Source organism: Diceros bicornis, chromosome 8 (genome assembly GCF_020826845.1).
Source record: "Diceros bicornis minor isolate mBicDic1 chromosome 8, mDicBic1.mat.cur, whole genome shotgun sequence".
In the NCBI taxonomy this organism is placed as follows: domain Eukaryota; kingdom Metazoa; phylum Chordata; class Mammalia; order Perissodactyla; family Rhinocerotidae; genus Diceros; species Diceros bicornis.
In genome coordinates this window covers 39,715,170-39,742,996 of record NC_080747.1, presented here as the reverse complement: position 1 = coordinate 39,742,996, position 27,827 = coordinate 39,715,170, and the positions used below count along the sequence as shown (strand labels likewise).

Sequence of the window (27,827 nt, the reverse complement as noted above, 5' to 3'; positions counted from 1 at the left end):
TAAATCCCAAATATTTGGAAATTAAACATACTTACAAATAACCACAGGTCAAAGAATATCACAAGAGAATTTAGAAAATATCTTGAACTGAACAAAAACAAAAATACAACATACCAACAATCACATGATGAAGCTAACGAAGTACTCAGAGGAAAATTTATAATTTTAAACACATATTAGGAAAGAAAAGAGGTCTCAAATCAATCTTAGCATAAACTAATTAAAAAAGGAGAGCAAATTAAACCCTAGGCAGTCAGAAGGAAGGAAATTTTAAATATTGGTAGAAATCAATGAAATAGAAAAAGAACAGAAAAAAGAAGAAATCAAAGTTGGTTCTTTGAAAAGATCAAAAAATTGATAAATCTTCAGATTTACCTAGAAAAAAAGAGAGAAAACATGAATTAGCAAAACCAGAAATAAAGAGTGAACACTGCTACAAACACTACCAAATAGGATTATAAGGGAATATTATGAACAACTTTATGCCAACAAAACAGATAACTTAGATAAGATAGACAAATGCCTAGAAAGATACAAGTTACCAAACGGGACTCGAGAATAAACAGAGAATCTGAAGAGATTTATACAAAGAAATTGCATCAGCTATTAGAATTCTTCCTACAAAGAAAAGCCCAGGCCCAGATGCCTTCACTTATTAATTTTATCAATACCAAGGAAAAAAGAATGCCAATCCTACACAAACTCTTTCACAAAAATAGGTCTAATGGTGCAAGACTGAACATTTCTTCTAAGACTGGGAACAAAGTTAAGGATGTACACGCTCATCATCTCTATTCAATGCTGTACTGGAGCGTCTAGCCAGTGCAAAAAGGCAAGAAAAAGAAATTAAAGGCATCCATACTGGAAAGGCAGAAGTAAAAGTGTCTTTATTCACAGAAAACATGATCCTGTACAGAAACTCCTTTGTAGGAATCTACAAAAAATAAAAAAAACAAAAACAAAAAAAAAAACCAACTGGAATTAATAAATGTGTTTAGCAAAGTCATAGGATATAAGATCAACAGACAAAAACTCAACTGTATTTCTATATATTATCAGTGAACAATCTGAATATGAAATAAATACAACAATTCCATTCACAACAGCATCAAATAGAAAATATTTAGAAATAAATCTAACAAGGTACAAGAGTTGTACACTGGAAATGAAAAAACACTCCTGGGAGAAATTAAAGAAGACAAATAAATGGAGAGATGTACCATGTTCACAGATCTGAGGATTCAATATTGTCAAGATGTCAATTCTTCCTAACTGACCTACAGAATCAACATAATCCCTAAAAAAATCCCAGCAGGCATTTTTATAGAAACTGACAAGCTGATTCTAAAAGTTGTACGTAAAGGGGAAGGAACGGCCAAAACAATTTTGAAAAAGGAAAGTCTCTCTCTTTTTTTTATTTGAAAAGGTTTGGTCTTACTCCCTTCGAATCCATTCCATATACTGCAGCCAAATTGTTTTCTAAAATATGCATCTTACTTTATTAATATTCATCTGCTAAAAATTCTGCGCCAGTTTCCTTTTGTCCTTAGGATAGAGTCTTTTCCAAAAACTGGCCACCTCGGCCCTTGAGACATGAGCAATGATCTAACTATTGCAGCATTTTTTTTCAGCTACATTTCTCACCCTCCTCCACCATCCAAATCTAAATAACAGCCATATGGTACTAATTTCTATTCCTGGAAAGCCCAACACTTTTGCTTTTAGTTCATTCGTGCATGCTGTTCCCCTCGCCTGAAACAAACTCAATTCCACTTCTTGCTTACCCCACCATCCCCTGCCCAACTTCAGGCAGCCCATTCCTACTTTCTACTGAGCCTCAGCTTAAATGTCATTTCTTCAAGGAAACCTTCCTTGAATATCTCTCAGAAGACTATTTTAGGTGCCCCCACTATGTATCACATAGTGAAGCAAGGTGTTCTAACAAAGCATCTTTGCAGCCACTTAGATATGCCCCATCAAAAAGGAAATTCCATATTCTAATTACAGGAGACTTACTTTATATTTTATTCATATCTGTCCTGTTTGAAGTTTTTCAGTTGGTATTTATAAGTTGAAAGCAGACATTGAAAAAAATGTGTTAGAGGCAATAAAAATGCTACAATATGGATGAACCTCAAAAACATTATGCTAAGTAAGCCAGCCACAAAAGACCACATACTGTATGATACCATTTATATGGAATGTCTAGAATAGGCAAATCTATGAGACAGAAAGTGGATCAGTGGTTGCTAGGGATGGGAGAGGGGGAAGGGAGAAGAGCAATGGGAAGTGACTGCTAATGGGTACAAGGTTTCTTCGGGGGGTGTTGAAAACGTTCTAAAACAAGATTATGGTGATGGTTGTACTATTCTGTATTTAGTGTACTAAATACTAAAAACCATAGTACACTTTAAACTGGTGAATTTTATGATATGTAAATTATACTCAAAAAAGTTGTTTAAAAAATCTGTTAGAAATAAACTGGTTGGGCCTGCCCGGTGGCGCAAGCGGTTAAGTGCACGCGCTCTGCTGCGGCGGCCCGGGGTTCGCTGGTTCGGATCCCGGGTGTGTACCGACACACCGCTTGTCAGGCCATGCTGTGGCGGCGTCCCATATAAAGTGGAGGAAGATAGGCATGGATGTTAGCCCAAGGCCAATCTTCCTCAGAAAAAAGAGGAGGATTGGCAGATGTTAGCTCAGGGCTGATCTTCCTCAAAAAAAAAAAGAAAGAAAGAAAGAAAGAAACTGGTCTTTCAAGATATCGCTTTTTCCCTTAGAACAATCATCACAAAGGAATTACACAACATTAAATATAATTATGTATATTGTTAAATACTGAGAGAACTAGTAGAAATGTAATTAAGAATAGGAATATTATGAAACTGACATTAATCATATTTTGGCCTATATGTCACACATACCTGTATAAAATGACGGGAGATAAAAACAACTAAGAATATAACTTTATTATTTTTTTAAAAGTGTAACAACTTGCAGTAATATAGAAATGCATGAATGTAAGGTGTGATAATAACCTCCCTTACCCTACCAATTCTATCCCCCAAAGTTATTTATAGTTTTAGAGTATGTCTCTCCTGACTTTTCTGTACATACACACATAGCAGACATATAATTAAATGATGGAGATAGGAAGGGAGACTGGAGTTACTTTGCTGAATTTATGGTAACCACAGTAATCACTTTTCATATTGTAGTCAGCAAAAAGTAGGCTAGTGAAGCTAATAACAGCAAAGATTTAACTCTACTTAAGGTAAAAATAAAAGTTACATTAAAATTGTTATTGAAATAAATTTCTTTAGATTGGCATGCAAACTTTTTACAGGTTAAGGAAAATAATCAGATTTTAATACCTCAAAATTGTCCTTCTCTATCTATTTATTGAATTAGGCATATTCAAGGCAAAAGAACAGAGCCTCTGTCTTCCAAGTTCAATACATAATCCCTGGCCCAGTGATTGACATTTAGAGACGATAAAATATTTGCATCTGAATGAACACTGAAAAAAAAAAAAACAACCATATTTACAAATGCATATGAAAATAAATAAACATGCCAAAGTAAATAAGATCAAAGTGACCATTTTGAGATTATAATTTTGTTTCTATTTTTATAATTTTATGTTTTTTTAAAATTTTTACTAATAAAAGTATCTTTGGTTTCACCTACAGCTAAATATAATTTAATAATTCTGAACTATTAGGATACATTGCTTTATAATGATTTAACAAGCTTTCTTAGTCAATGTGGCAATAATAATAAATATTGTTATTATTTATATTTTATAAAGTGTTTATTACATACCAGGCATGGTTTCAGTATTTTAAATATACTAACTCTTTCAATCTTCACAACAAATCTATGAGATAGGTACTATTATAATCCCTGTTTTACAGATGAGGTCACTGAGGCACAGTGAGAAAAAGGACTTGTCCAAGGTAGCACAGCTATTAAGTGGCAAAACCAGGATTGCTTTAGAACCTGTGCTCTTAACTATCACACTCTACTGACTAACACCATTGTTAAAAAAGAATGCAGGGGCTGGCCCGGTGGTGCAAGCATGCCGGGGTTCGCCGGTTCGGATCCCGGGCGCGCACCGACTCACTGCTTGGCAAGCCATGCTGTGGCGGCATCCCATATAAAGTGGAGGAAGATGGGCATGGATGTTAGCACAGGGCCAGTCTTCCTCAGCAAAAAAAAAGAGGAGGATTGGCAGATGTTAGCTCAGGGCTGATCTTCCTCAAAAAAAAAAAGAATGCAAAAGATCCTTGAGTTCAAGACTTCAACACAGTAATCATTCTAACAGCCTCCTGCTGTTCTCTGCTCTCTGCTCCTAAGCCCTACCAACCATAAAATACAAAGTTGTAATCCCCCACTATTATAATAAAAAATCACAACTCAATTGAAGAAAAAATCTTCAGTTCAAATATACAGTAAGAGTCATCTGAAATTTTAGATTGATCATCATGCCATTTACTATTATATTTGGCCCACTAGGTGACTTAAAGACATATAATACAATATTTATATGAAGAAATATATCTTTCTGGTTTTTAGAGGACCATCACCAGTTATTACCAATAATAATGGTAATTATTAGCAAGGCAAATTCATCAGTAAAGTCCTAGAAGAGAACAGTTTACCAGCACTGAGGTGACATTAGCTGCAGGGTAGGAAACACATATAAACAGCAGGTATGACAGCAGAACACAACATGATGAACCAAAAAACAGGGCAAAGCAAGCAGAACGGACTAAAGAAAAGCTTTGAAGTAGTGAACCCCAAACTTTTAGACAGTGACACTCTATCCCTGAATTTTAATTTCATGACTTGCTTGATTTTCATTCTGGTATGGCATGGGTTTTTTAATTTTAAGAAAATCAAACCAATTTTGATATTCCCTAGGATGCCACAAAACTGAGGCTGGAAATTACTTCTTTAAAAAGACAAACTTCTAGTGTTGAGGCACAGCCATGTACAAAAAATAGTTACAGTGAGACCAACTGAGAGTGCAGCAATCAGAAACTGAGTTCTTTTTGAGAAAAGACATCAGGAAGACTGGGAATCTCAAATTATACCAGACTCTGCAAATTGTGGCAACCGCTGCAAAGTAAAAGACAGTCTTTATGTACACTGATTAATACGTATCTTTTCAGCCACGATTGCATAAATAGATAGCAATTACTACTGATAGAATTTTTTAGTCCACAGAAAACATACATGGGTTTATGTATATACATATATACACATACATATATATGTTACATATATATGAGATGTGTGTGTAATCCATACTGATTCTTTTAGAGTACCTTGCTTATTAATAGCTAACTTGATCTGTGAAATGCCTTAAATAGGATCTTACCTGTAGAAGCCATGGTACTTAACGGCTAACAGGTCATAACTTTTAGCAAATGACGTATCCTTCAATTCCTAGATTATAATAATGCATACTATATTGACTTTTAACAGTTTGTCAACTAAAGTTAAGTTTTAAAAATTAATATACTTTTCTTATTGCTTAGGAAGGTTTCTGCAAAAAAATTATCTGAGAAAAGGTATGAGAGCATAAGTCAGAATCCACAAAACACTGGTAACAAAGGTTTATTAATACGATAAAGACTAAACAACTGTCCTCGCAGAGAATTTTCTACTTGCAGTATTCCTACAGAATCTAAATTAGTTTCTTGAATTATTATAAAATTAAAATATTTTATCCATGTTGTGAACCAAATAAGAATAGGAGGAAATCTAAATACATGTATTTAGATACACATATATTTAAATATATATATTTTTTCCTCTCCCCAAAGCCCCAGTACATAGTTGTATATTTTAGTTGTAAGTCGTTCTAGTTCTTCTGTGTGAACTGCTGCCACAGCATGGTTACTGACAGACGAGTGGCGTGGTTCCATGCCCAGGAACCAAACCTGGGCTGCCAAAGTGGAGCGAGCTGAACTTTAACTGCTAGGCCATCAGGGCTGGCTCTAAATACATATATTTTTAAATATATGTGTTTAACTTCAACAATAGATTAGCCTAAAATGTCAGGTATTTGAAGTGCTAAAGAAAATTTGGCAATTTTTTTGTTACATGCCAGAGGAGGAAGTAAGAGAGAATGGTACACTGTACTCTGCTTATAGAATATTAATTTTAAGAAGACCAGCCCAGATATTCTCTTCTTTTTTCCTTTTGAGTTATGTAGAAAGCAAGATAAGAGTGGCTATGTGAGGATTCCTGAAGTGTACTATACTGAGATGGTTAGAACACATAAAATACATTTGGGGAGAGAGGGGGATAGTATTTTTAGAACCGGCATTGTCCTGGAGAGAAAACTCAGTCTAGCCCTCCACTGTTAGTTTGTAGTTGTGTGTGTATATACAATTTATATATAACTATACAACTGTCTCATAGGGGACTCTAAGCATCTCAAGGGCAGAAATAAGAATATTTCACATGATCTCTTATAAATATATAAGAGGCCCCACCCTCACCCCCAAAGAAAACTGCCTGGCACATAGTAGAAAAGGAACATAATAATAGAGAATTCATAATAGAGCACTGTATTTTTTCCTGAAAAATTATATCCATGGAAATTCTACAGTTATTCTTGATTGTACCATCTGATCACAGTTGTAAGATCAGCAGAACTAAATTTTTCCTATTTTAATTCATAGCCATTCCATCTTATTTGTTCCTTTCAAAATACCCCTAACAACTAACCAGGATCTCTCCCAAGTGACAGTAATCAAATTATCTCAGGGCCTTTAAGAGGCTAAACTTAACCTATTCTCCAGTCCCTTACCTTTCTTCCCTTTCCCATCAGTGCTTTCCATATCACTTATTAAAGTTTAATTACCAAAGCTAGAAGTGATGACGTGAGGGTCTGAAAATACACAGTATAAGTATAAAAACTGAGCTCTTCTACTTTACACACTTTTTATATCACATGATTTTTGTTATTTTATCAACTGCTGCCTCACAAGATACAACTCTATATTCGTTCCTACTATTTTAGTCTATGTTTGTCAGAAATTTTTCTAATTTGAAATTTTTTTTTCTTTTATCATAACCAATTATCATTTTTTGGACATTCATGATTTTCTAATAGTTCTAGTCCTAATCTTTCTCCTGGGTGTCACAGAGCTCTAACTGCTTACTACAGACATCCCCCCAAAAAGCAAATATCCCCAAACAAACCTAAAACGGTACCACTAGTTTTTCCAGCCAACAAATGAAAATTTTTATGCTGACCTTGACTGTTTTCTCTCTCCACATACTCAATCAACACACCCTATCGATTCATTAATGCCCTCAAATCCATTCCTTCCTTTTCATTTCCACTGACCTCACTGTAGTCTAGACCCTCATCTCACCCAACATAAGCTATTATTACAATAATCTCTCCTAGTTTCCCCATACCTACCAGACTTTCATCCTTCCCATCTATCCTCTGCCCTCTACCACTCAGCTCTCTAAAACACAGATCAGTGTAAGACTGTTTCACAGCTCAAAAACTTTCCCATCGGATATAGTCCCCAGCTTAATTTTCAAGATTCTATGTTACCTGATTCAAAACTTTGTCCTTTGATCTTCTCTCCCAGGTACTTCAGTAAAACCTCCTGTCCAGCCAAACTGGCCAAATAAATGTTCACTTCATGCATTATGGACAGTTAAGCCACAGATGTCTTTGTTCAAAGTTATTTTTACTATGGGGGGAAAAAAAGAATTTCCTTTCCATTTTCCTTGTCTAACTCAAGCCTTATTTCAAGATCAATTCAACACTTAGCTTTTTCATGAAGCTTTCCAACAGCGACAGCTCTTATCACTACTCCTTATTATCTTAACAGAGTGCTCTACTCATAGTAGGTACTCAATAAATGTTTGATGATTACTCCTAGGGTGACCGTTCATCTCAGTTTGCCTAGGGAAGTCCAAATTTAAGCTTGTTGTTTTGGCATCCCAGCACTCTCTCGACTCTTATCACTACTCCTTATTATCTTAACATAGTGCTCTACTCATAGTAGGTACTCAATAAATGTTTGATGATTACTCCTAGGGTGACCGTTCATCTCAGTTTGCCTAGGGAAGTCCAAATTTGAGCTTGTTGTTTTGGCATCCCAGCACTCTCTCGACTCTCAAATAGTGTCTGACTTTGTACAAAGAAATTACACAATCACTTTAGTTTTTCCTAATTTTCAGAACATTACTATTTTATAACTTAGACACGTAAGTGGAGCAAAGTTACTAAAATACAATACTAATTCCTGCAATACAGCACTAAATATTTCGGGTTAAGTTGACACCATACCTTAAGTATGCTTTAAGGCAATACTTGTCCCTAGGGGACACCTGGCAATGTCTGGAGACATTTTTGTTTGACCAGGGATGCTGCTAGACATCCTGCAATGCACAGGACAGCCTCCAAAATGTCAATATCCTCATAGAAGAGAGTTAATAAGATCAAAATGATATTTTTAAACAATGTGGATGTTTTACAAAAGGAACTAAATAAACCTGATCTTTAATCACTTAGCTTGATCTGATGATTGTCATGTAATCAATTATAAGTAGTTGGGATGAAATGGAAAGAATACCACTACGGACTCAACACTTTGGTCTGACTTCCAGTTTTGCCATGTGCTTCTGGGCATAAGAGGCTGGTAAAGCTCAGAGGCTCAGATTTCTAGCCTATAAAGGTAGCTGTGCCTTCTGTTCCCACCTACATACCACTGCCACACTAATCTTTCCAAAATACCATTTTGTTAAGAATATTCCAGGGCTGGCACGGTGGCGCAAGTGGTTAAGTGCCCGTGCTCCGCTGCGGCAGCCCAGGGTTCGTCGGTTCTGATCCCGGGCGTGCACCGACACACAGCTTGTCAAAAACCATGCTGTGGCAGCGTCCCATATAAAGTGGAGGAAGATGGGCACGGGTTAGCCCAGGGCCAGTCTTCCTCAGCGAAAAGAGGAGGATTGGCAGATGTTAGATCAGGGCCGATCTTCCTCATACACACAAAAAAAAGAATATTCCAACACAAAAAATCTCCTCCTAGATTTCACAGGCCATCCACAGTATGGTCTCCAATCCAATCATTCAACTTTATTTCTTACTTCTTTCCCAACAAACTTCACTTAAGTATTTTCATAGGCTTTCTCTTTACCCTACTCAAATGCAGCACTCATTCTTTTCCCTGCACTTTTTGATTCTGACAGAATAGCAAGAAATACCCTTCCATCTGTACCTAAATCCTAAGTCCCAGCTCTCACATTCAAGAAGATATAAACCTTTCTTCTATGAACTCATTATTGGCTTTAGAGAGAACCAAATTCTGTGTTCATTCTGTCTCCAAACTCAAAGCACCTTGAAGACTTAATATCAAGCTCCACTCAGTCATTTAAACAATATTTATATAGCAGCTACTACTGGCCAGGTATGGTGCTAGACAGGAATTCAAAGATAAATTAAGACAAAATTAGATTATTATACCTCACATAGTGCTGGTTGTTAGCCTGTCTCATTCATAGGCTGTACTATCATCGAGACCTACAGTGCCTGCTCATCAAGTTCCAAACCTCTAGATTCAGTTTCGAAGATTTATCAGTTTTTTGGATATTATTTTTTAATCCTCTCCAGATCAGCAGTGGCTAAGACTAACCAATGGCAAACAAGAATTTCACTATGACAAGTCAATGGCAAGACCCATTATCTCCCTCTTAGAGGGTAAATTAGTAGGCCCATGCAAAAGATATTCATATCCTAAAATTACTAAACTAAAGACAATCTAATCTCATTAAAATTATAAAATACAGTGCTAATTAGGCACTAAATGCAAGTAAAAACTTTCTTACTAATTTGATAGCATCTATTAAATTCCATTCTTCAAGCTTATCAGACTCACAGGTCACTTACAGACTTAGCCTGGCCCAGGCCTGCTTCTTATTCACACCTTTCAAACAAAACAACCCTTAACAGCCACATATGGTTAGGTACTTTTTTCACTCTCTCACAGAGAGATGAGCAGAAGCTCTTGAATGGAGTAGCAGAGGGCTGTGTGTGGGAGGGGTTTCCTTCTAGTAAACAGTAGAATTGGGAGAAAGTTTGATTCATCCTCGTGAATTCCAACATTCTAATTTTTAACTAAACACTATCTCCCTCTTCATCTTCTCTTTCCAAATATTTTCACAAATTTCATATCAGATATTATGGTACTGCATTATCTTGCTTCTATTTTTTCTCATTTCAAGGTGATGCAATCACTTTTCTTTTCCTCTCTATAGTCCTTTAACATCCTTAACACATTTCAATTTTATTCCAGAATTTGAGCCTTTTCCAAGATCAAAGCAAACTGTATGTTTTGCATTTTTTGAGCTACACTTAGTTTAAAAGCCTTCCTCTTAAATAAGCTAGTTTGTTCCTAAGTGTCCATTTCCTCCATAATTTAGATTCCCAAATGAAAGATCCCAGAGGATATGAATTTTGAATAAAGGGAAGAGGAAAAATAAGAACTTATATTACCAAAAGCCTTAAAACCTACTTGCTTTCACAAGTTCATTTCTGACTACTCAACTAGCACAACAGGAGTCAACGTGCAGTGTGTTTTGGCTAGTACAAGTCAGTACTGTAAGGAACAGGACATTATTGTAACTCAATCCATTTACATTAAGACACTATTTATTTATTTTTTCTGTGAGGAAGATCAGCCCTGAGCTAACATCCATGCCACTCCTCCTCTTTTTGCTGAGGAAGACTGGCCCTGAGCTAACATCCATGCCCATCTTCCTCCACTTTATGTGGGATGCCACTGCAGCATGGCCTGACAAGCGGTGCGTCGGTGTGCGCCGGGGATCCGAACCCAGGCCGCCAGCAGCAGAGTGTGTGCACTTAACCGCTATGCCACAGGGCCAACCCCGTTGACACTATTTAATTCTGCTATTTACTACCCAAATTGTCTCCTTTTAAAAAAATCACGTAAAAATCAAACTAACTTACAGATAGTTATAGATATGTCCCTAGCAGAAGGGCAAGGAGGCAGGGGTCTGGGTAAGTGGAGGGAGAAGGGAAGGAGCCCCTGTGGGCTACCAGGGCATCAGCACCAGGTTTCCTGGAAGTCCAGCATACGGATTTGGATGCAGGGTAGTCCCAAAGATGGGACTGAGGAGAACAGTAACATCAGTGACCCAGAAGCTCATGGGATATAAGCTACACAGCTTTGGAGTTCCTTATCTGATATTCCTAGAAAATAAAGAAGTTTTGGGGTCCCTCCCCACAAAAACAGACTACATACTTTATTTACGTAAATCTGATAAACTTGTTAATATTTACATTTGTGGAATTTCATTTTTAAAATGCAAAGTTAAAAACAAGAATAGATAAGATCATACACATCAGCTGACTTGGGCTCCAGTTTTATAAAAAATGCATGTCTAAACTTACTAGAACCAAAATTTCTCCATCTATGATATACAATCTTACTACCACTAAGTAACAAGAAAAACATCAATGGCTTTTTAACATATCATGTTATAGTATGATTCCTACCTATGTGATAACAGAATGACAAAACTGATTTAAATCTTATCAATAGGATTTTTTTTAATTACAAAAGCAATCTGTGTTCATAACAGGAAATTCAGAAATCATAAAAAGTACAAAAAAGTTTTAAAAAAGGTACATCTATTGTCCTACCAAAGAGAGAAACATCACTATTTTGATTAATTTTAAAACTGATTTTTGACATCAGACACCGTATCTAAACATTATTTTCCTCTTTAATTCATCATGGGAGAGTACAGATTCAATACTGCCATTATGCAGAGTATGTGTGAAATTCCTCATCTGTAATTGGCATAAGGGTCATGCAAATCATGCACGAAATTTGGTCTCATAATTTTACAGCTTCACCTCATTTCAACCTAATATCATTGACAATCAGATTGATTCAATTTAATGTAACCTAACTCTCACTACACACAAGATGCTGAGAGCCTGTTCAGACACCAAAGATGAATATGATACTATCCCCCTGCTTAAATTGTTCACAATCTAAACTAGACAGACCAGGGCCGGCCCCGTGGCTTAGCGGTTAAGTGCACACGCTCTGCTACTGGCGGCCCGAGTTCAGATCCTGGGCGTGCACCGACGCACCGCTTCTGCGGCCAGGCTGAGGCCGCATCCCACATACAGCAACAAGAAGGATGTGCAACTATGACATACAACTATCTACTGGGGCTTTGGGGAAAAAAAGGAGGAGGATTGGCAATAGATGTTAGCTCAGAGCCGGTCTTCCTCAGCAAAAAGAGGAGGATTAGCATGGATGTTAGCTCAGGGCTGATCTTCCTCACAAAAATAAATAAATAAATAAATAAATAAAATAAACTAGACAGACCAAAGTACAAGGTTGTCATGTTACACATACTCTGAAAAGGATATATAAACAGTGATAGGTAATGTTGAAGAGTAAGTAAGCCAAGTGGGACATTTAGAATTTCACAAAGGAGAGAAAACAGGTGCTCTATGCAGAATGAACACCAAAAGGTAACAGGCATGAATGTTCATGAAGTTTTCCGGCAATAGCAAGTAAATCTAAGAAAAAGGTGAATTGAAGTTGGACTGCTGAGGACTTTAAATATCTTGCTAATCTATTTTTATTTACTAGGCATAATAATGACTTTTAAAAGTTTTCAAAACTCAAACCTACTCTCAAGAGGAAAAGAATCGGGCCGGCCCCACGGCTTAGCAGTTAAGTGCGCGTGCTCCGCTACTGGCGGCCTGGGTTCGGATCCCAGGCGCGCACCGACGCACGGCTTCTCTCGCCATGCTGAGGCCACATCCCACATACAGCAACTAGAAGGATGTGCAACTGTGACGTACAACTATCTACTGGGGCTTTGGGGAAAAAAAAGGAGGAGGATTGGCAATAGATGTTAGCTCAGAGCCGGTCTTCCTCAGGAAAAAGAGGAGGATTAGCATGAATGTTAGCTCAGGGCTGATCTTCCTCACAAAAAAAAAGAGGAAAAGAATCTGCCATTACTGAGGATATTCAGAAAAATGTGCCATAGATTTAGGAAAAAAAAAAATCCATGATGCTTCCATTGCCAAAAACCTCTCCCAAATTTAAGCTTAGCACTTTGTCTTGAAGGTATCTTAGGCCCAGAAATAGACTGCAATACTTTAACCACAGAAACATAGAGTTTAAAAGAACACTTGCAAGTAACCTAAGTTACTTTTTACATCTTTGTAACATCTCTTACCACAGGACCATTCAGCAGTCTTGACTGCTGAAGGTTACTTACAACACTTTTTAAAGAGAGTCCACACCATCTAGGAATCGCTCTATTAGAAAATTCTTCCTTATATTAAATAAAAATTTGCCTGTCTCTGATATCTATTGTTCTAATTAATAATCTCCAGAGTTATACAGAATAAGTCTAATAAACCTTATTATAGTACTTCAAATATTTAAAAAGTATTGTCTTCTCAAAGCTAAATATGTACAGGTTAAATAAATCAAGATCAAATGTTTTTCTTTAGGCATGATTTTCAGGCTTAGTATGAATCTCAATTCATTCACTATATTAGCTATGTGACTTTGAGTTTAGTTTCCTTGCCTGTAAAATGGGGATAACAGGACACATGCTACAACATAGATGAACTTTGAAGACACAATGCTAAGTGAAATAAACCAGACACAAAAGGACAAATACCACATGATTCCACTTATATGAGGTACATAGACACAGAAAGTAGAATGGTGGTTGCCAGGGGCAGGGAGCATAGGAGAATGAGGAGTTACTGTTTACACAGAGTTTCAATTTGGAAAGATAAAAAGTCGTAGAGATGGATGGTGGTGACAACTGCACAACCACGTAAATGGACTTAATACGCTACTGAACTGTACACTCAAAAATGGTTAAAATCATAAATTTTTTGTTTTGTTTATTTTACCACAATAAAAAAATGAGGATAACAATAGCTATAACTCAAAATTGCGCAGATTAAATGATTTAACGTACACAAAATGCCTTATACAATACTTGGCATATACAACGTGCTCAAACAATAGTGATTGTAATATATTTTACAAATCACGTGGCCCTTCTTGGCCAAATTTCTTTTTTTTTTTTTTAAAAGATCTTATTTATTTTATTTTTTCCCCCCAAAGCCCCAGTAGATAGTTGTATGTCATAGCTGCACATCCTTCTAGTTGCTGTATGTGGGACTTGGCCTCAGGATGGACGGAGAAGTGGTGCCTCGATGCGCACCCGGGATCCGAACCCGGGCCACCAGCATCGCAACGCGTGCACTTAACCACCAAGCCACAGGGCCGGCCCCAAATTCCATTTTTTAAGAAAGCAAGAACCTGCATTATCATGTGTCTCAGTGATTCCAACATTGCACTGCTCACACGTAGGGGCTCTAAGTATTTGTTCCACTAATGAAAAAAATTTAAAGGAATGTTAGAATTACTAGAAAACCACTGCTAAGAAGGGAATAAAACGCTCATCTAGATGTATAACATCTGATTCATTTAAAACACTCACACACTACTTTAAAGTAACATCACCTTGGTATAAAACAGTCTAGAAAACAAAACTTCAAGATGTTAATCAGTGAATGACTGCCAAACTATTCAGACAAGTGGTGACAATTATACAAATTAAACTGCTTTACTAACCTAGGCTTATCATATTAAATTACAGGCTAATTCTACCAATGGCCCCCTAAAAAAGCATACATAAAAGAGGTCATGTAATAAAGTCCATTCTCAGAAGGGAAGGGCTGTGAGTGAAAAAATACAGTAAGTAAAAACCACTTACCTATCTATCTTTAACTTGGGGAAGTTTATCAATAAAATTTATTGATGAGAAGTCAGTCTGAGTTTAAAGTGTCTTCACAAACTTAAGAGAAAATTGATTTCAAGTAAAATGGATTTAACAGAATATGAGAAACTTACCAGATATCCAATCTCAAAAATTTTTAAGAATACTCATCTGCCTCAGCCAGCTTGAATATTAAACAGCTTAAAAACAAGAGGCATGACCACCTAATATCAAAGTTCCATTTCTAATTTCATTTTCTATGATTTTATATGCTGCAAAAGGTCCTAGAGGCCCTACAAAGAGCCTGCTAACGCATATTAATTTTCCCTAATATCTCTATTATCAATCTGTTCTCTCCACTACAGACATATGGGGTTGATGTCAGCAATAATGGATCTCTCAAAGGAAAGAAAAAGGCGAAAAAATAAAACAACAAACTGCTGGATACTAACAATTAATTTTAACTAGCAAATACTGATTAGATAATGCAGTCTTTATGATTATATAAGCAATATTAAACTCTCATCTACAGCAGTGTAGAGTAGGTGAATAAATAATCTAAAACTCATTTACAAAGTATTTCACACATACACTCCCCTTTTGCCCACATGTAAATTCCTTTTTAATTAGCACAATTAACAGTAGAGATGGAGAAAACAATCTTAAGAGACTTAAAGAGATGGAGAAGACAGTTCCTAATCCTTTCCCTCAACAATGAATATTTTAAATAGTAAAGATATATTATATGCATTTGTTTATTCTTTTATATGAGGCTTTTATATGAGAAATTCTAATAAAAACCATTAATAAAGGATCCTTCTTTGAGACCCAAGACTGTTTCTTTGCTCAGTAAAGATACATCTACCTTAGGTAAATTTAATGAAGAAAACACAGATTTATGGAAACTTAGACTAAAATTTTGTTTTAACAAAAACATAGGAGCCTAAGAGTACAAGTTCATAGATCAAAGTACAGAGACACTAAAACTAAATTTAACTAAAAAATGTCAAATAATTGCAAATGTAAAAACAAGAATAATATTATGGGAGTTGATTATAGGGCAACAGGTCAAGAGAGGATATGAATAATAAAAATTCTAATTCTAGTACAAAGATGTAATAGTGATATGGACTTCTTGAGGTATTTAGACTTCTCCTGAAAACTTCACCCTGCACACAGCACAACACCTAAGAAATTCTTGATTTGCCCCAAGAATTTAATTTCTCAAAAGGCTAGGGAAGAAAGAACTGAACCTGTTCTGACCATCACCAACAAATTAACTGGGGATACGAAAATGATCAAAATGCTAGAAAAAAGAGGCCATTTCATCTTAGAGTTTATAATAGAATAGAAACAAAATTCTAAACATAGATGTGCAAACCAATTTTCAGAAAATCTGATCTAAAAACATTCAGAGCACATTTAGTAATATTAAAGATTTTTAATTGGGGGGTGAAATTGCTATTATGGTTATGTTTAAAAAGAGTCCTTATCTTCTACTACAATATTTAGTAATAAATAATATGATGTCTGAGATGGAATTTGCTTCAAAATAGTCCAAAAGGTTGAGGTTTGAACAGTATAGACAAAACAAAAATGGCATGAGTTGGTAAGAGTTAAAGATAAGTGATAAGTTAAGTGAAGGTTTGTTTTACTGTTCACTCTACTTTTGTATACGTTTGAAATTTTCCAAAGAAAAAATTTTTTTTTAGGAATTCAATGCAAAGATAGGCGAGTCTGGAACTAGAATAATAAAACAATGTTGATGATGACGACAATGATGAAAGCTAACATTTATACATTTAATTTGTGCCAGGAATTGTTCTAAACATTTTACATAGATTACATTTAATTCTGTATGGTCAGTATAAGAATTATTTCTATTTTAGAGATAATGAAGAGATTCAAGCACAGAGTACGTAGTCTGCCCAAGGTCACACAGCTAACAAAGATGGGAGCAGGGATTCCAACTCAGGCTATCCAGTTTGAGTCATGGCTCTTACCTACTATGTTATCTGACTCCCAGGGGCTCCAAAGGCCAATTTAGCACAAGAATAATGACTACAAAAAGAAGTCCTCATACAAAGAAATTAATAAAAATATACATAGGGCTCAGGTTGTTAAAGACAAATGATCAAAAGACAGCAGTGGGGGGAATGTATAATAGCCAAAGGTGAATAACAGTATAAATCTATTAAGAATAACAACAACAAAAAAATACAGATAATTAGAATTAGGTAAAGGTAGAAAATTTTTAAATAAAAAGTCAGACTAGGTTCCAACCCTAGCTCAGCCATATACTTGAGTGACTATAAGCAAATTACTTAACCTAAGCTTTAATTTCCCCATCTTTATAATGGGGGTTAATAATAGTTTGATCATATTGGGTTATTAGGAAGATAAAATACTTTATATAAAGTGCTTAGCATAGTATCTGTCACATGTTAATGAAATAAATAATGGTTAACTTATATGAAAAATAAAAAGAGCAATAAAAATCATATTGAAGGACGCCCACTTTACCACTTGTACCCAACATTATACTGGATATCCTAGCCAGGGCAATTAGGCAAGAAGATGAAATAAAAGGCATCCAGATTGGAAAGAATAAGTAGAATTATCTCTATTAGCAGATGACATGATCTTATAAGTAAAAAATCCTAAGGAATCCACAAACACAAAATCTATCACAGCTAATAAATGACTTCAGCAACACTGCAGGATACAATGACATCAATATACAAAAATTAACTGTATTTCTACACAACAGCAATGAACAATCCAAAAATGAAATTAAGAAAAACTCCATTTACAACGGCATCAAAAAGAATACCTAGGAATAAAATTAACAAAAGAAATGTAAGACTTATACATTGAAAATTATAAAACATAGTTGAAAGAAATTAAAGAATACCTAAGTGAATGGAAAGACATCCAATATCCATGGATTGAAAGAATCAATATTGTTAAGATCCCAGTAGCTAAGATCCCCAAATTGATCTACAGAGTCAATAAAATCCCTATCAAAATTCCAGCTGCCTTTTTTTTGCTGAAATTTACAAGCTGATCTTAAAATTCATATGGAAAGACAAGGAACCTTGAATAGACAAAACAATCTTGAAAAAGAACAAAATTGGAGGACTCACACTTTCCATTTTCAAAACTTTCAAAAAAGCTACAGTAATCACAACTGTGTAGTATTGGCATAAGGACAGTCATTGATCAATCGAACAGAATTGAGAGTCCAGAAATAAACCCATACATTTATGGGCAACTGATTTTCAGCAAGGGCGCCAAGACAATTTAATAGGGGCACAAGTCTTTTCAGCAAATGGTACAAGGACAATTGGATATCCACATGCAAAAAGAATGAAGTTGGACCCCCTACCTCACACTATATAAAAACTCAAAATGGCTGGGAGAACATATTTGCAAAACATACATCTGAAAAGGGGTTGATCTCCATAATATATAAAGAACTCACACAACTGAACAACAAAAAAACAAATAACCTGATTGAAAAATGGGCAGAGGAAATGAACAGACACTTATCCAAAGAAGATACACAGATGGCCAATAAGCACATGAAAAGATGTTCAACATCACTAATCATCAGGGAAATGCAAATCAAAACAACACTAAGATATCACCTCATGCCCATTAGAATGGCTATAATCACCAAGACAAAAAACAAGTGTTGGAGAGGATGTGGAGAAACAGGAACCCTCATGCACAGCTGGTGGGAATGCAAACTGGTGCAGCCTCTATGGAAAATGGGATGGAGATTCCTCAAAGAATTAAAAATAGAGATGCCCTATGATCCAGCCATCCCACTACTGGGAATCTATCCAAGGAACCTGAAATCAACAATCCAAAGAGGCTTATGCACCCCTATGTTCATTGCAGCATTATTCACCATAGCCAAGAAGTGGAAGCAACCTAAGTGTCCCTCGACTGACGACTGGATTAAGAAAATGTGGTGTATATATATACAATGGAATACCACTCAGCCATAAAAAAAGACAAAATCGTCCCATTTGCAACAACATGGATGGGCCTGGAGCGTATTATGTTAAGTGAAATAAGCCAGAAAGAGAAGGACAAACACTGTATGATCTCACTCATATGTGGAATATAAACCAACACATGGACAGAGAAAATTGTACTGTGGTTACCAGGGGCAGTGGGGGTGGGCACAAGGGGTGAAGGGAGTCATATATACGGTGATGGACAAACAAAAATGTACAACCCCAAATTTCACAATGTTAAAAACCATTAAAACATCAATAAAAAAAAGAAAAAAAAAAAACTCAAAATGGACCAAAGCAAATGCTCGCAAGGATATGGAAAAACCAGAGCCCTTGTATAATGCTGCATAATGGAAAATGGTGCAGCTGCTGTGGAAAACAGTTATGGTGGCTCCTCAAAAAATTAAACATAGAATTACCATTTGATCCAGCAATTCCACTTCTGGGTATATACCCCAAAGAAGTGAAAGCAAGGACTTGAACAGATATTTGTACACCCATGTTCATAGAGCCATTATTCACAATAGCCAAGACGTAGAAGCAATTCAAGCGTCCATCAACAGATGAATGGATAAAGAAAATGTGGTATATACATACAATGGAATATCATTCAGCCTTAAAAAAGGAGGAAACCATGGCAAATACTGCAACATGGACGAATCTTGAGGACATTATGGTAAATAAAATAAGCTAGGCATAAAAAGACAAATATTAGGGGCCAGCCTGGTGGCGCAGGTGGTTAAGTGCGCGAGCTCCGCTGCGGCCTGGGGTTCGCCGGTTCGGATCCCGGGCGCGCACCAATGCACCGTTTGTCAAGCCATGCTGTGGCGGCATCCCATATAAAATGGAGGAAGATGGGCATGGATGTTAGCCCAGGGCCAGTCTTCCTCAGCAAAAAGAAGAGGATTGGCAGATGTTAGCTCAGGGCCGATATTCCTTACAAAATAAATAAATAAATAAATAAAAGACAAATACTATATGATTCTACTTATGAGTTACTTAAAGTAGTCAAACTCGTAGAAACAAAGTGGTTGCCAGGGGCTGGGGGAAGGGGAGGTAAAAAGTTGCTGTTCTGTGGGTGTAGAGTTTCAGTCATGCAAGATGGGAGGGTTCTGGGGATCTGTTGCACAACAATGTGCATGTGGTTGATGATAGTGAACTATACACTTGGAAATTGGGAGGCTGAATTGTGTGGGGTTTTTTTTTGCCACACAAAAAAGCATATACATATAAATTCCATATTTAAATATGAACATCATACGCATCATACAAGCTTAGGTTTGGGATAGAAAGATTTAAGTGCTGTTTTCTCTTGCCCATTGAGGATTATAAGATTAAATAAAGCTTTAGAGACTTCCAAAAGGAAGGAAATTCTGAGACATGCTACAATATACACGAATCTTGAAGACACTGTGGTAAGTGAAATAAGCCAATCACAAAAGCATAAATATTGTATGATTTCACATATATGAGTTACCTAGAGCAGTCAAATTCATACGTTGTTAGGGGCTGGGGGAAGCAAGAGATGGGGAGTTATTGTTTAATGTGTATGGAGTTTCAGCTTGGGAAGATGAAAAAGTTCTGGAGATGAATGGTTGCACAACAATGTGAATTTACTTAATGCCACTGAACTATATACTTAAAAATGGTTAACATGGTAAATTTGATGTTATGTATATTTTACCACAACAGAAAAAATGGATCCAAGACCTAAACGTGGGCCAGCCCCGGTGGCCTAGTGGTTAAGTTTGGCATGCTCCGCTTCGGCAGCCCAGGTTCACTTCCTGGGCATGGACATACACCACTCAGTGGCCATGCTATGGTGGCGGTCCACATACAAAATAGAGGAAGATTAGCAACAGATGTTAGCTCAGGGCAAATCTTCCTCAGCAAAAAAGAAGATTGGCAACAGATATTAGCTCAGGGTGACTTTTCCTCAGGAAAAAAAAAAAAAAGACCTATATGTAAGAGCTAAATTATAAACCTCTTAGAAGAAAAGATAGGAGTAAATCTCAGGATCTTGGATAAGGCAGAGGTTTCTTATATATGACACCAAAAGCACAAATAACAAGAGAAAAAAATAGATAAACCTAACCTCATAATATTAAAAACTTCGTGCTTCAAAGAATTCCAAAAAGAAAGTGAAAAAACAACACACAGAATGGCAGAAAATATTTGCAAATCATGTATCTCACAAGGAATATACAAAGAACTCTTACAACTTAACAATATATAGACAGGTAACACAATCAGAAAATGGGTAAATGGTTTAAATAGACATTTCTTTAGAGAAGATATAGAAAATGTCAATAAATACATGAAAAGATGCTCAACATCATTAGTCATTAGGGAAATGCAAATCAGAATCACAATGATATACCAGCAGGATGGCTATATAAAAAAACAGACAGACAATGACAAGTGTTGACGAGGATGTGGTGAAATTGGAACCCGTGTGTATTGCTGGTGGGAATATAAAATGGTACAGCCACAGAAAACTGTCTGGCAGTTTCTCAAAAAGTTAAACATGGAGCTACCATTTGACCTAGTAATTACACTCCCAGGTATATATACCTAAGAAAAAATGAAAACATGACAACATAAAAACTTGTAAATAAATGTTCATACAGCATTTTTCATAATAGCTAAAAGGTGGAAACAACCCAAATGCCCATGAACGAATGAATGGACAAACAAAATGTGGTAATAATATTCAGATACAAAATGGAAGGAGAAAAGGGAATGTTCTGATACATGCTACAACATGGATGAACTTTGAAAACATTACGCTAAATGAAAGAAGCCACACAAAAAGCTACAGATTATATGGATTTCATTTATATGAAAGAACCAGAATGGGCAATTCCATTGACATAGAAAGCAGATAAAGGTAGGATGACAGGGAAACAGGAAGTGACTGGTAACAGGTTGGAGTTTTTTGGGGTACGATGAAAATGTTCTGGAATTAGACAGTAGTGACAGTTGCAAAACTTTGTGAATATACTAAAAAGCACTGAATTACACGCTTTCAAAGGGCAAATTTTACCGTATGTGAATTATATCTCAACAAACAGAAACTCAAGGAGAAAAAAAAATTACATTGAGAGCATTAGTACAAAAAAGAGATAGCCCAAAGTACTGGAGTAAAATATGCAATGATACTAAATGACAAAGAGAAGGCAGAAATATTCTTTAGCTTCTGTTTTTCTACCAACAGTTTGTTCAAATGCACAGGCTGAATAAACATTCTTCAAAGCAAGTTGAAGTTCAAATGAGGTAAGGTGATAGTAAGCTAGAATGTAGCATGAAACATGCTTAGGCCTACCCCTCTAAATAATGGAAAAGAACTGAAATTTTATCACTGATTATTATTGATTTGAAATATCACGGCAGGGTTGAAAGCCTGGATGAGAGGAAATGTTATAATTTCTAAAGAGAAAACTAAGTAGTGTCTAGAAATTCCAGACCAAATTTATTCTTCCTTGAAAAATTCAAAACTGGATTAAACAAAATGTTTGTGAAATTAGAAAAGGAAAAAGTCAGAGGATTCGCCATGAACAAGTCAAACCAAATTAACTACAATTTCTAGTTTGATAGGTTTACTTCATTGCAGGTAAGAACCCTGCAGGCATAGTACAGCCTAATTATAGGAAACCATTTGGAAAAATCTTTCATAATATTCATACACAAAAAATGGCATAAGGGCTTGACAATAATAAGTGGAACTAATTTTATTTAACAACCACAATGTGTGCTGATTAATGGATTGATGTTAATCTGGAGGGAGTCTAGTCAAGCTGCACACTTCAGAGTTCTTTATTCTGTCATTTTAATATTTTTATCAACAACTTGAATGAAGATCCAGTAGGTATGCCTACCAAATATGAAAATGACAAAAAATCAGAAAGACTATTTAATATTAAATACCTAGATCAAGACTAACAAAATGAAATATAAAAGCCTAATATTTAAGCTAAAAAAAAAAAATCATTACACAAAAACAGGGTCAGGGAGACTTAGTTTAACAACTTATGTATAAAAGGTAGGGTGTGGGGCGGGCCCCGTGGCACAGTGGTTAAGTTTGGTGCACTCCGCTTCAGCGGCCTGGAGTTCATGGGTTCAGATCCAGGCATGGACCTACACCACTCATCAGCCATGCTGTGGCAGCAACCCACATACAAAATAGAGGAAGACTGGCACAAATGTTAGCTCAGGGTGAGTCTTCCTCACCAAAAAAAAAAAAAAGATACAGAGTGTAATTGATACTACTAGCTTATATTAAGCATAAGTAACAGAGGTTAAAACTATTAATGAAATATTTGGTTTCAAAATAGTAGCATTTGGCTCAAGCAAGGTATATCCACCACACACTGTCTGGTCACGTACCATCTAAAATGCTGAGTATGGTTCTGGGTACCATGTTTAATGACAACAGCAACCAGAATTCATTAAGAAAAAAATGATCATGGTTGAAGAATCACAGAGTACATTATCTAAGGAATGATTAAATAAACTGGGATTGCTTTACTCTGAAGAAGTGACAAGAATGCTCAGAGTGTGGTGGAGAGGAGGGATCAGCAGGATCACGACAGTAGTTTTCAAATATTTTAAGGGGCCTTTCATGTGGAAAAGGAATTATATTTGGAAAAAACAAAATATAGTGGGAACAGCATAGGCTTTGATGTCACGAAGACCTGGATTCAAATCCTAGTTCCATCATTTACTGTGTGTTATTTGATGCTTAGAGATTAAGTTGCCTTTTCTAGAAAATGATACCTAACTCATAAATGGATAAAAATTAAATGCAATTAAGCACAAAGTGTTTATAAACTGCCCGGCATAGACACACTGTGATACACAATGATGTTAGTTCCCTTCTCTAGACTTTTCTGAGTTGTTCTAGAACAGTGTTTTTCAAAGAGTTACAACCCATTAACGGGTCACAAAATCAGCTTAGTGGATTGTAACCAGCATTTTTTCCTAAAGAAACAGAACAGAATAGAAAATATTAGAGCTTACCACATCTACTAAAAGTAACTATAGTTTTGTGAAACTTTTGTTTCAATTATTCATATACATGTTTGTACTATGCTATGATGTAAAATGTATTTCTTATCATGAAGCTGGGCCAAAAAAAAAGAGAGAATTGTGAAAGCCACTGCTCTAGAGCATTGTTTTCTAAGTGTGTTCTATAGATACTAGTTTCTTGGCAGCTCAAATAAGTTTAGGAAACAAACCATACCACTTAGAGATTTACTATATTCAATACATATGAGGATATAAAAAAGTCCAGCATTAAAGAAACCTGTTTATTTTTGTCAAACCTCGTTTTTCCCGCATATATGTGACCTCAGATCTACCATTATTTTTCACACAATATCTATTAACACCTTCAGGACTAGCACTTCATGGTACATACCTGGAGAAAAACATTCCCCTAGATGAAAAGACTTTTAGCTTGCTAAGAAAGAAAAAACTCTTGACTCTTTGAATCTTCCTCCTCCCCGCCACTAACACCCAGCCTTTCCAACTTATACTCCAAAGCACTTTAAATATTATTTACGAAACTTTAAATTCACACAAATCTTTTCAGAAAAAGTGTAGGACATCTACAATATCAAGAAACGTAGCCAGGATCAAAACAGTAAGCAGGAACCATTTGTTTAAAACAAACTTCAGGCATAGTATTTAAGACGACTTGCTTTACCTGAACCCTAAGCTCAGAAACCAAACCAGCAAAAGACTTAACCAACTTCTCCAAGTGGAGTCAATGCGTTCTAATAATACATAATCTAAAATGGGCTGATGGGTGCAGCTAATCCTCATTATTAAGAGCATCATTATCATCATCACTTGTTACAGGCATGTGATGATATTTAGATGATTCTGGGTTCTTTTAAAGTGTATACATACCCAGGATTCCTTTGGGAGGACGTGATTTCACACTAATATGAAAAACTGTCACTACCACAGTTAGTTCTAATAATATTTGGTATCACTTGGTAATAAAATAAAGGCTTGACATCATGTATTCAAGAGTATCTCTGTAATTCAAACCTTCCTAATTGGGAGTTACAAATATCTCTGACTCTGCTCTAGCAGTTGTCAGAGCATAAAATGCCCTTCCCACTCTTTCCCCACCCCCAGGCTCCACAGCCACCTCTCCTCAAAGTCTGCCCCAACTACTTTGGACTATTATTTTCTTCCCAATTTCTGAGTACTCTCAGTACTTTTTGTTTCTATCACTCTTTTTAGCAATTTACTGTGTATGCCCTAGCTTATTTAAACTTGGCTCCTAACAAGACTGTTAAGTGCCTTAATGAGCAGGGACCAACATTTAAGAATCTTTACCCTTTAGGGGGCCGGCCCGGTGGCGCAAGCGATTAAGCGCCCGTGCTCCCCTGCAGTGGCCCAAGGTTGACCGGTTCGGATCCCGGGCGCGCACAGATGCATCGCTTGGCAAGCCATGCTGTGGCGGCATCCCATATAAAGTGGAGGAAGATGAGCATGGATGTTAGCCCAGGGCCAGTCTTCCTCAGCAAAAAGAGGAAGATTGGCAGATGTTAGCTCAGGGCTGATCTTCCTCACAAAAAAAAAAACTTTAACCTTTAGAATCTTTTAATCTTTAGCATTTCCCACAAGATCGCGTAAGAGCTCACTAAATATTTCTTGATTTAAATAACCAGGTTTAAGAGTAACAGCAGCTAGTCTTGGAGAGGTTACTATATGCCAGATCCAGAACTAAAAGTATACATGGATTATCTTCTGTAATCTTCACAACTCCATAGAGGTAAGAACTATTATTTTCTCCATCAAATAGAAAGTGAGGCTCAGAGTAACTTGCCCAAGGTCATACAACTAGTAAGTGGCAGAGCCGGGGCCTGAATCCAGGCAAAGCTCTTAACTACCTCAGTACACTGTAAAGTTGCAGCCCTGCAACACCTGAGTCCACGAAGGATTTCGATTTTACTAAGTTAGAAGTTTCAATTTCAACAAAGTAGAGACATTTTAGCTAAAAGTTAAAACTTTAAAAAGGGATAAATTAAGACAAAGAATTTCCCATAGACATCGTTCTACGGTTGCAATAAAATATGAGGATAACCGCCTCCCATGTCCTTTCTATTTATGGAGGTGATATTACGGTGTGGGTCACAATTTTATCAAGAAGTGGCTTACGACAATACAGGCTTGGTTTAGATTTTTAAATAGGGCTCTTTTTCTCTGCCCCTAGGATGACATGGAAATGAAAGAAAGATACGTTAACTGTCACTTCACAGCTCCGAAAAATGCCAGAACCAATTCTTGTTTAAAAAATAAAAGCCAGGGTTCTTGTTCCACCCTTGACTCTTCACACAAAGCAGCACCATCCTCTGCCCTCTTCGCACAAAGCAAGCTTTGCCCCACTACCCAAAGGGGAGTGCTGATTCACACGGTCTGCCCATCGCCGCCAGAAATGTACCCATAGCCCACTGGTCCAACACACTGACCAGTGCACAGACTTAGCCCACTGTGGTCTGCTCCTCGCACCCGGTGATACCTGATCAAGCAGACCCCTCCCCGACATCCAAAATGCCCAGGCCACCATCCGAAAGCCAGTATTTCACACAAAGCAGGATCCCTTCCTACAAAGCAGTTTTCCACCTCCGACTCCTCCCACGGCGAGCAGTCCTACCCAGGCTGTGCCAGCCCACAGACCCCAACGGGGTCCACAACCCAGAGGGTCCACAACCCACAGAACTAGCCACAAACCCCGTTCCTCTGGCACGCCTCCAATTCCCAACTCCAGCTGACCTTTCCGCAGCCAAAGCAAAAAAAAAATCACAAGTCTCCGTCAGACAGCGGATCCCGCCACACAAAGCGAGGGGTTCTGCCGGGGAGGACCCTCGGAAGACGCTCTCCGCCCCCGGGCCCCTCCCCGCCCAGCCCCGGCCCGGCGCCCCGCGCCCCGCGCTCACCAGCTCTCCTCCTCCTCCTCCCAGCCTGACAGGCGCTCCAGCTCCTCGGGCCGCAGCGGCTCCACCTCGTCCAGCAAGCCGCCCTCGCCCGCTGCCAGCAAGGAGGTGGCGTCCCGCAGCTCCTCGCTACTCGTCCGTCTCGGGCCCGACCCGGCCCCGCTGCCCGACTTGGCGCTGAGGCCCAAAGGGAAGCCGCGAGGGGACGCGGCGCCGGAGGAGGGAGTGGACGTGCCGGCCCGAACCGGGCTGCCCGGCCCGAGGGAGCCGGCGCCCTGCACGGCCCCCGAGCGGCTCCTCAGCTGTTCGTTCTGCTTCTCCAGCTTCTTCACCAGCTCCTGCAGCTTCCGCACCTCCTGGTCCGCGTTCACGTTGGAGTTAACGTCCTCCATCCCGGCCCCGCCGCTTCTGCCGCCCGCCACCGGCTCGCACTCAGCGAAAGAGCCGGAGGAAAGAGGCGTCGCCGCCGCCGCCGCTCACTCTAGCGGAGGCGCCGGCACATAGCAGGGCCAGGCCCAACCGCCAGGGTCCCCCCAGCTCCGGTTCCGAAGCGCCGCTGGCCCCAGCCGAGCCGCCTCATCTGCGCCGGCTCCAGGACTGGGGGAGGCGGCGCCAATATCCGGCCTCGGCCGCCATCTTCCCTCCGTCCCTCCGCCCCCCGTAGCCCGCCCCGTCGGTGACCTCAGAGCGTCGGGGGTGGACCAGGCCGCGGGCCGGCGCTGAGAGGACCAGCAGCCGGGCTCGCCGCGGGGCGGGGCCGAGTGGGGCGGGGCTTAAGCAGGAAGGGGCGTGTCCGGAGGGTCGGCGGAGGTGGGACGCTGCCCGGCTGGCCAGGAAGGGCGGTTCCGGCCGCAGGCGGGGCCTGAGCGGGGAAGATAGGCTCGCCTGCGCCCGAGAGGAGTGTGGACTTGGCCGCCGGTGGGGTTCAGATCGCAAGCGGGTACTCTCGCTTAGGCACGCCTATTGGTCTTGGAAGAGGGGCGTGTAGTGTGTTCTCCACCCCCAAACA

General features: G+C 38.2%; 1 protein-coding gene across 5 annotated transcripts in view; it reads right to left on the bottom strand.

The window, feature by feature from the left end:
• The window catches only part of SLAIN2 (SLAIN motif family member 2), an 81,639-nt gene extending 54,135 nt beyond the window's left edge, over positions 1–27,504 (bottom strand). The window contains exon 1 of one of the 5 annotated variants that reach the window (XM_058547019.1): positions 26,822–27,504. In XM_058547019.1, coding sequence (XP_058403002.1) covers positions 26,822–27,210 — 389 coding nt within the window. In that variant the 5' untranslated portion in view covers positions 27,211–27,504. The remainder of the gene's footprint in view (positions 1–26,821) is intronic. The other 4 variants (XM_058547020.1, XM_058547021.1, XM_058547016.1 and 1 more) reach the window with 4 other exon arrangements.
• Between the last annotated feature and the right edge of the window lie 323 nt (positions 27,505–27,827).